At 41.4% G+C, this 15,638-nt stretch overlaps 1 protein-coding gene across 2 annotated transcripts in view; it reads right to left on the bottom strand.

Moving 5' to 3' along the window:
* Window positions 1-2,095: 2,095 nt before the first annotated feature.
* The window catches only part of ANKRD27 (ankyrin repeat domain 27), a 134,833-nt gene continuing 121,290 nt past the window's right edge, over window positions 2,096-15,638 (bottom strand). For both annotated transcript variants that reach the window (XM_029608418.1, XM_029608419.1), the window contains exons 26-29: window positions 6,504-6,597; window positions 5,578-5,665; window positions 4,220-4,292; window positions 2,096-3,956 (exon numbers count right to left, since the gene is read on the bottom strand). In XM_029608418.1, coding sequence (XP_029464278.1) covers window positions 3,480-3,956; window positions 4,220-4,292; window positions 5,578-5,665; window positions 6,504-6,597 — 732 coding nt within the window. In that variant the 3' untranslated portion in view covers window positions 2,096-3,479. The remainder of the gene's footprint in view (window positions 3,957-4,219; window positions 4,293-5,577; window positions 5,666-6,503; window positions 6,598-15,638) is intronic.

The following is a 15,638-nucleotide window of genomic DNA, read 5'->3' as shown; positions in this document are numbered from 1 at the left end:
AGACAGTTTAGTAAATCCATGCTGGCTGTGTTCCATTAAACGGAAGTCTTGCCTCACAAATCTGCTATGATTTTTTGAAAGGGTTAATAAACATGTGGATAACGTGAACCGGTAGATGTAGTATATTTGGATTTCAGAAGGCATTTGACAAAGTCCCTCATGCGAGGCTTCTAAGAAAATTAAAATGTCATGGGGTAAGAGGCAATGTCCTTTCATGGATTGCAAACTGGTTAAAAGACAGCAAACAATAGAATTAAAAGATCAGTTTCATCATTGGAAAAGGATAAACAGTGGAGTGCCTCAGGGATCTGTACTTGGACTGGTGCTTTTCAATATATTTTTTAATGATCTGGAAAGGAATACGATGAATGGGGTAATCAAATTTGCAGATGAAACAAAATTATTCAGAGTAGGTAAATCACAAGCAGATTGTGATACATTACAGGAGGACCTTGCAAGACTGGGATTGGGCATCCAAATGGCAGATGAAATTTAATGTGGATGTGCAAGGTGATGCATATAGGGAAAAATAATCCATACTATAGTTATGTGCTGTCAGGTTCCATATTAGGAGCTATCACCCAGGAAAAAGATCTAGGCATCATAGTGGATAATACATTGAAATGTTCAGATCAGAGTGCTGTGGCAGTCAAAAATGCAAACGTTAGGAATTATTAGGAAGGGAATAGTGAAAATGTCATAATGCCTCTTTAGCGCTCCATGGTGAGACCGCACCTTGAGTACTATCTACAATTCCGTTCACCACTTAAAAAAATATATATATATATTCGTACTGGAAAATGTACAGAGAAGGGTGATTAAAATGATAAAGGGGATGGAATGGCTATCCTACGAGAAAAGGCTAAAGAGGTTAGGTCTGTTCAGCTTGGAGAAGAGACCCCTGAGGGGGATATGATAGATGTCTATAAAATCATGAGAAGTCTAGAATAGGTAAATGTGAATTGGTTATTTACTCTCTCTCAGATCATAGGACTAGGGGGCACTCCATGAAATTAGCATGTAGCACATTTAAAACAAATCAGAGAAAATTCTTTTTTCAGTCCACACCCAATTAAACTCTGGAATTTGCCACCAGAGGATGTGGTTAATGCAATTACTGTAACTGGGTTTAAAAAAAGGTTTGGATAAGTTGAAGTCCATTAATTGCTATTAATCAAGTTGACTTAGGAGGAATAGTCACCACTATTATTGGCAGTAGTAACATGGGATTTGTTTGTGTGCTTGTTAGGTACTTGTAACCTGGATTGGACACTGTTGGAAACAGGATGCTGGACTTGATCGACCCTTGGTCTGACCCAATATGAAAACTTATGTTCTTAATTGAATATGGAAATACCTTCCTTGCCCCTAAAGGCACTTTCAGCCTAAACATGAAGTTTTCAATTGAGTTTTTCCAGTGCAATACTACAAATGAATATTTGTTAGTTTATTCTTTGGACAATACATAAGCCGATAAAAGGTACAGTCAATTGCCTGGGATAGGAGGATTAAGGCAGGCTTCTGTCAAAAGGAAGTTGCAAGAAATAATTCTACCAGCTGCTAATAAAAAGGCCAATTGTATGAACATACATGGAATTTCATGCAGTGTTTTGCTATGAAGAGTATATGAAAATAAGCCTGGTAGCAAAATGCTGTCTGTTTTTTTACGGAAAATTCTGCAAAAAATCAACTACAATTCACTGAGTTGTTTTGTGAAAGCATTCTTGCAAATAGGCTAGCTGTCTTCCTAGTGAATGAATTGTGTACTTCTGCATTGCAGTCTCTCAGCTATTACTTTCACTAACATTTCACAAGTGTACAACTACACATGAAAACCAGCTATTTGTGAAGCAGTCAAAATTTTGTGCCCTATAAAGCCAACTGGGATAGTATGCTGTGCCATTTAATGCACAAGGTGGCTTTTGTGCAATTCTGTGCCTTTTAGAACATCAATCTCCACAAATAGCTAAAGGACATGAGACTAACACTTTAGATAAACATTTTACAACATACCAACATGGGGGAAAAAAAAGTATAGAACAGTATCTCAAGCAAGTAAAAAAAACAACAAAAAAACAAACAAAAAACCACACACCATAGTGCAGAAATCTCTTTTACTATTATATTATACCCATGAACATTTGGCACATATGAAAGGCACATTAGAAAATTAGCAGAAATTATAAATTACTTGGTAGAAAAATATAAGTGTTACAGATACATTTGTTTTCGTGAACACGAGTAACAGTGGCATGTTTTATACTTAAATCAGAAAATAACCTTGCTTTTCTATTCTGCCAGATGTATCGGCAGTACGGTATAAAATGGCTGAAACCTAATCTTTTACTACATCTGTTCTACACGCTATATGACATGATCTAGTTTAAATCAAAACACTTGTATAGGATCTTGGATTTTTATTCAAGAGAGACTTCCCATAGCACAAAATGAAAGGATTTTTATTGCATAGGACCAGCTGTGTGGTAAAGTGTTCTTACCTTGTTTATAAATCACATTTTCAGGTGGTCATTTAGAAATTAAAAAAAATAAAAAATTGTCGGGATAAGTATGCTGCATATGAATTCAAAACCTATTTCAACGACTCATCCACATCTTTAACCAGCTGTAGTGTGCTGAAGATGACAAGTTAACATCTGCTTGGGAGGTTGCATTTTCAATTTGTAAGGTAAGGTTGTATTAGCCAAAATCCAAACTAGGGCCATACTGGATATTATAAGGCATCTTAACAGAAGTCTAAAGTGTAGCTTTCAGATGTGTAGAGACCCTGTTCTAATTATAAAGTTGAGTAAAGTCAAACAGCCACATTGCTGTCACCTGTGAAGTGACATGCACTAGTAGGTAACTAGTGCGCACAGACGATACGATTTCTATCTCACTTCCAAATCGTAGTGCATGCTGGGCAGATGCTTAGAGATGTTAAAGAACAAGTTGCAAGTAAAAACAGTCAACTGATACAGGGCAGTATTGGCACTGTGAGCACTTCTGAAATATTACAGGAAGGGTATGTTTTATTTTTTAGTTAACTAAGCAGTGCCGTGGTGAGACAATGCTTAAGTAATGAATATGGAGGTTGACTTAGATATTTACGACACTGGCTTCAAAATATTTCAACCCAGTGCACAGCTCTTATTTTTTTTCCAGCCATTTTGGAACAAACAGGTAGAGTATTCTTCATTGTACGGAAAATTGAAGAGCTTAAAAGCTGGTGAACACTGATCTTCTGAACTTACTCTTTAAAAATGCATTACATTTCTAGGAAACTAACACGCCACAGTGCGTTAGGCTAGGTACATGGCTCTGAACTCTGTCAGTGATGGTTAACTATTTCACCCATAACAAAAATGAAATTAGAAATACCAGTGCCCGTAAACTACAGAAGAGGGAGGCTAGAAGCCATGTCCTTGACACCCTGTACCCAACATTCTGCCATAGTGCTTTGAGAGGAGAACACATCGTTTCTAGATACTGGAAATATTAGAATTCTGTTCAGGTCCATCACAGCAAGACGGAGTGGAAGAGTCCAGGAGAGGCCCAGAGCATTCCCAGTCCCAGGTGCAAGCCACTTCTGCTGAAGCCCAGGGTTCCTTCACTGGAGGGAGCTCTTCACAGCCCTGTCTAATGCTTTCAGCATCCCCCGGCTGGTTCAGAAACTCTAACCGTTCCTGGCATTTCAGCCTCTCGTCTTCACTGCAACATTCAGCCAGGGAATTACTTTGGTTCATGCTATTTAACACAGTATGAGCACTAGAGTTCTCAGGTGAATACACCGCATTAAGAGAGTGTCTGCGATGCATCAATTTAGTCTTGAGGGCAACTTCCACCACTTTCTCTCTTACAGGGTCTCCAGCATTTTCTACAGCAGCGCTCTCAGGTTGGTTCAGCTCCGACGACTCTACAGATTTCAACTTGCTCTTGTCGAAATGTTTGATTGCGAACTGTAAATAAGTAGCACACATTAGAAAATCTCACAACCTAATACAAATTACATTTCTTGGTGCAATGTACTTTCTTCACACATGGAAGAGACAAGTAGGTGTGGGACCTCGAGAAGACAAGGAAGGGGGTCCAATAATTTTTAGTAATGTGTCAAAAAATAAAAAGACTGACCTAGAACACTGCATTTTATTAGCCAATGACAGAAATAAAACATTCACAGCACAAAAAAGAGGAACATCTGAATAACCTTCCTTAATCTCACCTGATGCACGAGGTCTTCACCAAAATTAGGGACACTTTTATCTCTTGTCATGGTTTTCCGTAAATTCACAGACCTAAACACATGCAAAAATGGAAAAACAGAAAATAAAACATGAACCAGAAGCAGTGTATCTACAGGTTGTAAAAGCTGATCACATTCTGTTCTTTTCTTAACTCTTGTTTTAATCGTTGTGTATATTACTTTGGGAAAACCTACAATAGTCATGCCAATAAAGTTTTCTGAACGTGTTCTACCACAAGGTGGCAGCATATGGCACTGGCAGCATTATCAAAGGCTTAACCAAGTGGGCTTCCAGCCAGTTCACGAATGACCTATACACCCTAAGTTTTATTGCAAACCATCTAAGAATACAAATCATGCATAACAATGTTAAACCCCTTCGTATAATATCAAAAGATAAACAAACAGGTGTTAGCACTCACATTTATAAATACAAACATCCCTGCAACAAGGGTCCTGGGCAAGAACATTATACTATTTTATATTTAAATAAAATCCAACAGACCTACAACATAAAATAGCAAACTCAACAAAACAGACATGATAAAATTAAAATAAAACCCAGCTCAAAAATCAATACACAGCTACCCATTACCCTAAAGCCTACAAGAATCATCTGAAAAACTCCAAACTAACTGAATGCAGAAGTATACCGCCAGGTTAAATAATTGTCTCTAGATCACAATTCCCTAGGTAAGGGATTCCAGAGATATATGAAAAGGTCTTATGTCTGGATTCTGTCAAAGTGACATCTAAACAAGGGAACTACAGGAAGAACGTTACATCTCTTCTAGGGCAATACTGACAAATCTGGTCAATTAAATACTTTTGGCCTCGATCTTGTAAGACAAATGATAACATTTTAAATTAGGCTCTACAGGAAATTGGTAACCAATGAAGAGGATCATTTAAAGGCTGAAGTACTGTGATCATACCATCCCAAATCAGACACAATTCTAGCTGTGTTTTAAATAATCTGTAGCTAAATTGGCCAAGCTATGGAGTAGCAACCTTGTGGTCAGAGAAGCGGGCAATGAAGCTGGGAAGCCACAGCTCAAATGCTCCTGTTGGCTCCTTGCGACCTTGGGCAAGACATTCTCCCTTCCATTGCCTCAGATACAAAGCTGAGCCCTCTGGGGACAGGAAAGCAGCACCTGAATGTAATCCACTTTGAAGTGGGTGAAAGGCAGAATATAAATCAATAAATAAGAGATTTCTGACTTGGTATGGATCATACATCCTAGGATAGTTTTATAATCAAGCAGCACCAGCGTGGAATAGCAGGAATTACGTGGGAGTGAGTTCTCAACAAGTGAATAATCAGAATCCGTACTCACTTGTTAAATTTATTGATAGAATGGAGAAGCTGAATTTGTTGCTTGCGCACATCCTCCACCGTCTCGTGCTGATCTGCATTACTGGTAGCTTAAAACACAAAATGTACAAAACCACTTGCTAGAAACCAGCATGCACCAATTTTAAAGACAGAATTAAAAGGGAAGTTGATGTGGTTGGAGCAGAGGCTGAGAACCAGAGAAGCCGGAGTTTAAATCTTAACTGACGTGCCTTGTGATATCTGGCAAGTCACATCGCCTTCCACTGTCTCAAGTACAAACTTACAGGCTGATGTAATAAGGTACGCTTGGCTGTGCGCACATCTCATGCACACAACCACAGGCTATTTCTGTGCGCACAAAAAACTGTGTTCACCAATTAGCGCTGCTCCATGCAAATCCCTAATGCAGAGAGGTGTTTTCTTAACACTGGAAATTTAACTCCTGGTCAGAGGTGGAGTAAAGTTTCAGGAGCTCCTATAAGTCTATGGGACTGAACGTTTGAGTTCATGGTGCAGGGGTCCTGTATGTGGGATTCATGCACATAATACACGATTTGTGCACAAAGTATGTTCTCCGCTCATGCACATAAATCATATTTTATGCAAACATTTTCAGGTAAGCAGGACTCAGATTGCTACACGTGGCGTTTCTCGCTCATCCTCCCACTGGGTAACTGCCTGCATTTTAGGTTGCACAGCAGTATCTGGATGTTGAATTACATAGAATAGCTGAACTCTCCCTGCACCAAAATGATGAAATGCACAAAACGCAGTGTTGACATAAAACCACAGTATTACTGAAGCCCTGCACCAAGTACTACCCCTACTAACGGCCCAATATAGTTACAAAAAAACAAAACCAAAAAAAAACCATGAACTGGAGAGCCACGTGTCCTTTCTGCAAAGAAAATACTATACATTTCTCACATTTTTTCCTGATGCTTTGCTTTGCTGTTAAGTCATTCTCGGATGTCATCGCATGGTTTGTTGCTGCCTGCAGGAGCTGCATAACCTTTGAATTCTAAAAAAAAAAAAGAAGTTAAGACAGTCTGTATTAAGTTACTGCAGTAGCTCTTGCTCATAAATACAACTTTTAAAGTGATTTTACTAGCCAGTAAAAGTCTTGCTAAACACTACAATGTGCGAGTCAGTTCCGAGTGCATATCCACAGTGCAAGAGCCCGAGTCTCACATAACGATAGCCACCGGGTTTTGTTGTTTGTTTGTTTAAGATCTTCCAGATTAAGGCTGGTGTTTTGGTTTGGGGTTTTTTTTTTGCTGTTTTTGTTTTTACTTCAAACAGCAAACTTCCCCTACCAAAATAAAGGGGGGAAATCCTTTATGTTCCCTGGCCTGGCATTTATTCTCTGTGGACCAGAGTAACACCTTTCTTCTTTCGTGCCCACGAGATGTCACTGGCCATGCTGACAGCAAGCACAGTGATTGCTATTACCTATTTATTGTCCTCTTTCTGAATAAAGTTTCTCCTAAAACCACTCTTTCAGCAAAATTACAGGTTTTACTCTTTCAAAAAACAGCTGAGCCACATCAGTATTTCAATGGGATGAGCCCAAATATCAAATTTGCACAAAAATAGTGAGTTCCTTATTAACAAAGGAAAAAATCCCAGATGGTGGAGAGGAGGGGTCACAAGAAACTGGGTTTTCCAGCCCCCACCCCCTCGATTGCCATCAACTGCTCCCCTCCCTCCGCTCTGCCATTGCCACTGCAGTCACCGCAAGGCCTGTGAGCCACTGCCCATTCAGAGGCTCTGCTGCCATCTCCCGCATGGGCTCTTTTTTTAGACTGGAAACCCATGCGGAGGCCAGGACCTGTGAGTGAGCTCCCTCCATCATCTACTACTATTGCTGCAGTGACCGATTGCCAACTCTGCTTCCCTATGTCAGGTGAACTGGGGGAAGGGACTGGACGGGAGAGGACCACAGAGGGATCAGTTGGGTAGATGTGGTGGCCAATGAACATCATTCTAAAGCAGTGAGGATTAGGAGATTTAAACAGAAGCAACAGCCTGAACAAAGGCACCGAATCCTGAAGGCCAAACGAAACAAAATCGATCTCTCTCACTTCCAAAGTTGACCCTTGACATGGTGACATTTCCATGAATGATGATAACTCCATTAGTCTCTGATGAAAAAGACCCGATGATGTCCTCTGTACCAGTTCGCTTTAGATCTTAACTACTACAATCAGTATCTATAATAATCAGAAATCTCATCAGTTTCGTATAGGAGAGGTCACCTGAACTTAGGAGCTGAGATGATGGAACACAACACTGAGAAGAGGGATGACACGCAGCAAGGTGAAGTTTTGGACATAATGAAGCAAAGCAAATGGGAACGGAGGAAGATGGTCTTTGTGTGTGAAGCGATTAATACATTTTATTAAATGAAAAAAAAGAAAAATAAATGTCATTAGGAACTAGGAAGCAGAGGAGGACCTTCTAGAAGCTTCTAAATCTCAAAGGACCTTCTGCCTGACTGCATCTTCTCTCTGCCATAGCTGTTCCAAGTCTGGACAATTCAGTGCATTGTAAATAACACTGTAAGCATTGTGAATGCCTGCAGACAAAGATCACTGGCTGATCCAGTTCAGATTCCTACTGTGGTTTTCTACCACAAATCCCCATATGCATAGCAACACCACTCCCCTGCACATCTGCCCCAGGCAAGTCCAGAACCTGCCAGCGTGCTGGCTGCCACCACCTCCACTGCTAGGGCCATTTCACGCCTTGTCAATCTTCTTCCTTGATTTGTAGAAGACCAATACTTAATCCAATGGCCAGGTCCCTTCTGTGTCTTATTACCAAGTTTGGCAATAACCCACTAAGCTACCAAAATTAGCAAGGTGGTCGTTCAAAACAAGTCTGCCACCCAAGCTCCTTTCTGTTTTGGTTTTAATCATGGTCACTCCATGCAGGTTATCCCAGCCTTCCTGAAAGCCCGATGCAGCCATACGACTGCTGTTTAAGGTAACCGCTGCCTGGCTTAACCTTAGCTTTATCATTCTAGTTAGATGAGAATCCACGTTTCCCTACTTTTTTTTTTTTAATTTATTTATTTATTCATTCTGGAGTGAATGTTGAAAAGGGGTGAAAGGAGAAGGAGTTGAATGCAGACAGTGAATACTCAGAGGGGCATGTTTGAAGTAGTGAATGTGAGGGAGGTTAGGGGTGTGAATATTTGGGCAGAAGCAGTGCAACAGAAGAGTGGATACTTCCAGGGGGAGTGACATGAAAAGGGTTGAGTGTTGGGAGATCTGAGGTAGCAAGTGAAGAAGAATATAAGAAGTTCCCATACTGGGTCAGCCTGAGGGTCCATCAAGTCCAGTACCTTGGTTTTCCAATAGTGGACCAATCAAGGTCACAAGTACCTAGCAAGTACCCAAACAATAAATAGATCCCATGCTACTATCGTGCAGTGATCTCTCTTAAGTCTACTTGGATAACAGTTTGTGGACTTTTCCTCCAGGAACTTGTCCAAACCTTTTTTAAACCCAGCTACAATAACTGCCTTAACCACTTCCTCTTGTAATGAATGCCAGAGCTTAATTGTGCATGGAGTGAAAAATAATTTTCTCTGATTTGTTTTGAATGTGCTATTTGCTAATTTCATGGAGTGCTCCCTAGTCCTATTATCTGAAAAAGTAAATAGATACACATTTACCAGTTCTAGTACTCATGATTTTGTAGACCTCTATCATATCCCCCCTCAGCTGTCTTTTCCAGGCTGAATAGGCCCAACATCTTTAGCTTTTTCTCACAGGGGAGCTGTTCCATCCCTTTCACCATTTTGGCCGCCCTTCTCTGTACCTTTTCCAATGCAACTATATCTTTTTTGAGATGGGGCGACCAGAACTGTACACAGTACTCTAGGTGTGGCCTTCACCATGGATACTGAGGTACAGCACAAGGTGGGGCTGAGAGCTGTGGGGCAGGTAAGGGTGGAGGATGAATGTCTCTCTCCTTAAAGTCAGTAATGCAAATTGGGCTTCTGGCACATGATTCCTCTCCAAGGACCACACCGTCACATGTTCTGAAGCAGGTTTGAGGGACCAGGGCTAGGATGCGGGCCATAGACAGAGGGAGAGGAAGTTGTGTGTGAAATGGAGTGGGAGAGGCAAAAAAAGAGCTGGGTATGGGGGGTTTCAAAGAACTGGAGGAAAGGTGGTAATGGTGAGAGAAAGCTAGAGGAAAGGGAGAGCATGTGGAAGAGAACTAGAGGTAGTGAAGTTATTATTATTATTATTATTATTTATTTCTTTTATATACCGACATTCAATCGAGATATCACATCGGTTTCCAGATAACCAAGAGAATAGGGCGTAGTCCGCCCTATTTTACATTATAACATGGTAACCAAAAAAAAAAAAAAATTATAACATATTATAACAGTGGTACATGGAACAAAAGGTTATAGGATATAACAAAAGGTTATAGAAAATAACATATGTTGTGGGTGAGGGTGAAAAAGCCAGAAGTGGTATCAGGGGTTATGAGAGAGAGATCCTGAGGTGGTGAAGTGTGAGGTTAAGAGAGCCTGTGTTGATAAAGGAGGAAGGCTGAGGATGCATGACAGTGCTATAGGTTGCAAAGTGGGACAGGGAAGATAAAAATCAGAAGTGGCAAGGTGAGGGTGTGAGTGTATGAGAACAAGAAGCACGACTGGCTCTCGCTCACTTCTCCACCCAAAGACATTGATTGGGAAGGAGAGAGAGAGAGAGAAAACGATTGGTGGGCACAAGGTGGAGGGACTGAGAGAAAGGACAATCTACCCGGTCGAGGGCTTTACACATGTTGCATTCCAGTAATATGGAATGCCTTGCCATTTGACCTTTACACTAAGAAAAACAAAATTATCCATTAATGCGTGGACAGATGGACTCAGGACCAGTGGGATGTATCAAAGCTACTCCCCAACATGGTGGAAGGTTGCCCGTGATCCAGTCAACACCGCACATGCAAAGGCTGCATCCTCCCGGGTCTGCACATCCAGACAATAAAACCTGGGAAACCTGCATAAGGAGGACCATGTCACAGCCCAGCAGATATCAACAGCAGACAAACTAACTGCTGCCCACGACACTGCCTGAGCCCTAGTGGAATGAGCCCTAACCTGAGTAGGCAACGGCTTTTCAGCATCCACATATGTGGCTTGACTACCTCTTTCATCCAGCGAGCTATAGTAGCCCACAAAGCCTGAGCGCCCTGCTTACTCCTGCCATGGAGAACAAACAGGCGATCTAGCTTTTGAAAAGCTTCAAAAGCCTCCAAATACCACACAAGTCTTTTGATATCCAAGGAGCACAAGAAGCGATATTCCTCCACATCCCTGACCTTATCCAGGGATGGCAAGGAGATGGACTGATTCAAATGAAAGTCCAAGAGCACCTTGGGCAAGAAAGATGGGACAGTATGCAGCGGTAATGCCCCTGGAGCCACCTGAAGGAATGGCTCCCGGCAAGACAAGGCCTGCAGCTCAAATTTGACGAGCTGAACATATAGCCATGAGGAACAGTCTTCAAGGTCAACAACCACAAGGAAAGGCTGAGCAGTGGTCAGGCCCGCCAAAACGTCCAGCACCAAGTTAAGACTCCACAAGGTAACCGGTAACCTCAAGGGAGGCCCAAGATGCTTCACTCCCTTCAAAAAATGAACCACATCAGGATGAGATGACAAGGAACCACTATTCACCTGACCTCTGAAACAGGCAAGAGCCGCAAAATGCACCTTCAAGGAATTAAGGGCCAATCCTTTATTCAACCCATCCTGCAAAAAATCCAGTATGACTAGGATCTTAACTGAACGAGAGAGGAGCATCTGGGAGGCAGGGTGATGCTTTAAGTCCGGGATGGCAGAGAGTCCAACAGGATAAAAATCCTGCATGAGACTAAATGAACAATCGAATCTTTATGGGTAGAAATCCCTTGTGTGCTGGGGAAGACTATAGTGATAGGGGTATACTACCATCCATCTGGTCAAGATGGTGAGACGGACAGTGAAATGCTAAGAGAAATTAGGGAAACTAACCAAATTGGTAGTGCAGTAATAATGGGAGATCTCAATTACCCCAATATTGACTGGGTAAATGTAACACCGGGACATGCTAGAGAGATAAAGTTCCTGGATGGAATAAATGAAAGTTTTATGGAGCAAGTGGTTTAGGAACAGACAAGAGAGGGAGCAATTTTAGATCTAATTCTCAGTGGAGCACAGGATTTGGTGAGAGAGGTAATGGGTGAATTAATGGGCCGATTTATTCACGGCTAACTATGATCCCCTGCTTCGTAACATCTATCAGGATGTGCAGAAATGGGATAGGTATCAAGTGTTATGGCTTGGACGGATTGCCATTGTAAAGATGAATCTGTTCCCTAGACTTAGTTATCTGTTTCAGGTACTTCCATGTCTGATTGCAGATGACTGGTTTCATTCTCTGCAACGCCGTTTCTTTTCATACATTTGGAAAAAACGGCCTCCTAGAGTGGCTCGACAGGTTCTTTATAGGACGTGGAGAAGGGGTGGATTGGGGGTTCCAAATTAAACAAAATATTATATTGCCTCCCAATTGCAGGTGGTGGTGGAATCCCATTTCACCCACAATACAAAGCCCTGGATGAAGACTGAACAGTTTAACCTGGGCTATAGAGATCTGGGAGATATCTATTGGGATATAAAGAAGCCAGATCTTAGGGGCCAGCATATCTTGCCGGCTCTGAGATGAACGGTGACAATTTGGTACAAGTGGAGAAAGGTTTTGACTGGGAAAAAAATGTTATTTTTTCCCAACCAGGTTGTGTTCTCTCTCGGATTTTCCAGCGGGACAGGAGACTCGACCCTTCGTGGTCTGGGAAGGAAGGAGACTCACTCGTGTCTCTCAGATTTGGTCTGCAGGAGACATTAAATCGTTTTCTCTTTTGCAGAGAGAGTATGCCCTACCACCGGCTGATTTTTTGGCCTATGCGCAACTTAGACACTTTTTATACAACTCAGCCGTTCATAGGGATATTATTAAAGGGGTTTCTCTGATGGAGAGATTCTGTGTAAAAATAAGAAAATATCTAAATTAATATCCAAACTTTATAAACTGTTGGGAGACAGGAGGGGTCTACCCGGCTGCACATATTAGAGCATGGGAACAGGATATGGGGGGCTCTTGGGATACTGATAGATGGGTACTTGTTTTCAGGGCCTGGGAAGGCATTCTATGTCTGCAGCTATGATTGAGAACGAATATAAATTGCTGTTTCGATGGTATCTCTGCCCTGACAAATTGGCAAAATGGTATCCCACGGTTTCGATCAAATACTTGCTGGAGATGTACCTACACATTGGGGACTTTCTTTCATATTTGGTGGTCCTGCCCGATTATACAAGACTTCTGAGTGCAAATACAGGAATGGGATAAGGCCATGTTAGCGGAAGAGTTGCCATTGCTTCCGGAACTCTGGCTACTGGGGGATCGGGAGTGAGACCCTTAGTAGCTCTAAAAGAAGGCTGGTTTGTTATTTAGCCATCGCTGCTCGGATGGTGGTGGCAAGATGGTGGAGAACAAAGGAAGCACCTTCTCGGAGTCTAGTGGAGGCTAAATTACTAGGTATTCGAGCCATGGAAAAGATCACAGCATGCCGCCGGGATCAGCTGTCCAGTTATAAAAAGACATGGGAGCCTTTTGAGGAATGGCTCCAAAGGCACTCTCATACATAAACTGGCACGTCCACACTGGGGTCACCCATAGACCCCCTACTTTCATTGGGCTTAGAGGGACAGTAGATAGTCATTGTTGTTCCCTATATAGTTATTGCCCTGGCTGAGTTTGCGCTTTCTGGCTATACGTCGTTTGTTTCTTATTTATTGTTCTGGATTATTTGTACCACCTGTGTATTTTACTTTATTTGGTGTACTTTATTTGGTGCATTGTAGATTGTGTTATGTGCCGGGTTTGATGGGGAGGGAAAACCAAAAACTTTTGGATAACGGGTTTGCCCATAAGAAATTTTACATGGCATGTATATGTTTTGCATTATCCAATAAAAATGTTCAATACAAAAAAAATCTGAATTAATGACAGGAAGGGGGACAGTAAGCAAATCCATGGTTCTTGTGTTAAACTTTCAAAAGGGAAACTTTGATAAAATGAGAAAAACAATTAGAAAAAAACTGAAAGGAGCAGCTACAAAGGTAAAAAGTGTGCAAGAGGCGTGGACATTGTTAAAAAAAAAACAAAACCATCCTAGAAGCACAGTCCAGATGTATTTCCCACATGGTTAAAAGGTGAGGTGAAAGAGGCTATTTTAGCCAAAAAAAACATCCTTCAAAAATTGGAAGAAGGATCCAACAGAAGAAAATAGGATAAAGCATAGGCGTTGGCAAATTAAATGTTAATCACTGATAAGACAGGCTAAGAGAGAATTTGAAAAGAAGTTGGCTGTAGAGGCAAAAACTCACACTAAAAACTTTTTAAAATATATCCGAAGCAGAAAGTCTGTGAGGGAGTCAGTTGGACTGTTAGATGATCGAGGGGTTAAAGGGGCACTTAGAGAAGATAAGGCCATTGCGGAAAGATTAAATAATCTCTTTGCTTTGGTGTTTATTGAAGAGGATGTTGGGGAGATACCCGTTCGAGAAGGTTTTCATGGGTAATGATTCAGATTGACTGAACCAAATCACGGTGAACCTAGAAGATTTGGTAAGCCTGATTGACAAACTGAAGAGCAGTAAATCACCTGGACCGGATGGTATACACCCCAGGGTTCTGAAGGAACTAAAAAATGAAATTTCAGATCTATTAGTAAAAATTTGTAACCTATCATTAAAATCAACCATTGTACCTGAAGACTGGAGGATAGCTAATGTAACCCTAAAATTTAAAAAGGGCTTCAGGGGCAATCCGGGAAACTACAAACCAGTTAGCCTAACTTCAGTGCCAGGAAAAATAGTGGAAAATATTCTAAAGATCAAAATCACAGAACATACAGAAAGGCATGGTTTAATGAAACAAAGTCAGCATGGCTTTACCCAAGGTAAGTTTTGCCTCACATATCTGCTTCACTTATTTGAAGGGGTTAATAAACATGTAGATAAAGGTGAACCTGTAGATGTAGTGTATTTGGATTTTCAGAAGGCATTTGACAAAGTTCCTCATGAGAGACTTCTAGGAAAAGTAAAACGTCATAGGATAGGTGGCGATGTCCTTTCGAGAATTACAAACTGGTTAAAAGACAGTAAACAGAGTAGGATTAAATGAACAATTTTCTCAGTGGAAGGGAGTGGGCAGTGGAGTGCCTCAGGGATCTCTACTGGGACCCTTACTTTTCAATATATTTATAAATGATCTGGAAAGGAATACGACAAGTGAGGTAATCAAATTTGCAGATGATACAAAATTGTTCAGAGTAGTTAAATCACAAGCGGATTTTGATAAATTGCAGGAGGACCTTGTGAGACTGGAAGATTGGGCATCGAAATGGCAGATGAAGTTTAATGTGGATAAGTGGCATGTAGGGAAAAATAACCCATGCTATAGTAACACTATACAGGCAGATAAGGTAAAATTCACAGGAGGGCGGGTGAGCACCTACTCTCCCGGCGCGCGCACAGACCACTCTCCTGTGCGCACGATTCACAAAAAAAAATAAATAAAAAAATATTCAAATTAGGGCCGCGATAAAAATAGGCGCTAGGGATACTAGCGTGTCCCTAGCGTCTCTTTTTTGACAGAAGCGGCGGCTATCAACGAGTTTGACAGCCGATGCTCAATTTTGCTGGCGTCCGTTCTCAAACCCGCTGACAGCCACGGGTTCGGAACCGGACGCCGGCAAAATTGAGCGTCCGGTTTTCAACCAGTGAGCCGCAGCCCGATTAAAATTTTTTTTTTTTAATTTTTAATTATTTTTAACTTTTGGGACCTCGGACTCAATATAGCCATGATATTAAGTCGGAGGGTATACAGAAAAGCAGTTTTTACTAGAGCTGAAGAAGGATCCCAAAGTCTGGGAAATCAGAGCTGGCAGTTCATCTCTATGAAAGAACCACAACATGGGTCGA

Source organism: Rhinatrema bivittatum, chromosome 7 (genome assembly GCF_901001135.1).
Source record: "Rhinatrema bivittatum chromosome 7, aRhiBiv1.1, whole genome shotgun sequence".
NCBI classification, from domain to species: Eukaryota; Metazoa; Chordata; class Amphibia; order Gymnophiona; family Rhinatrematidae; genus Rhinatrema; species Rhinatrema bivittatum.
The sequence above is the reverse complement of the archived record's forward strand: the minus strand, read 5'-3'. Positions and strand labels throughout refer to the sequence as shown.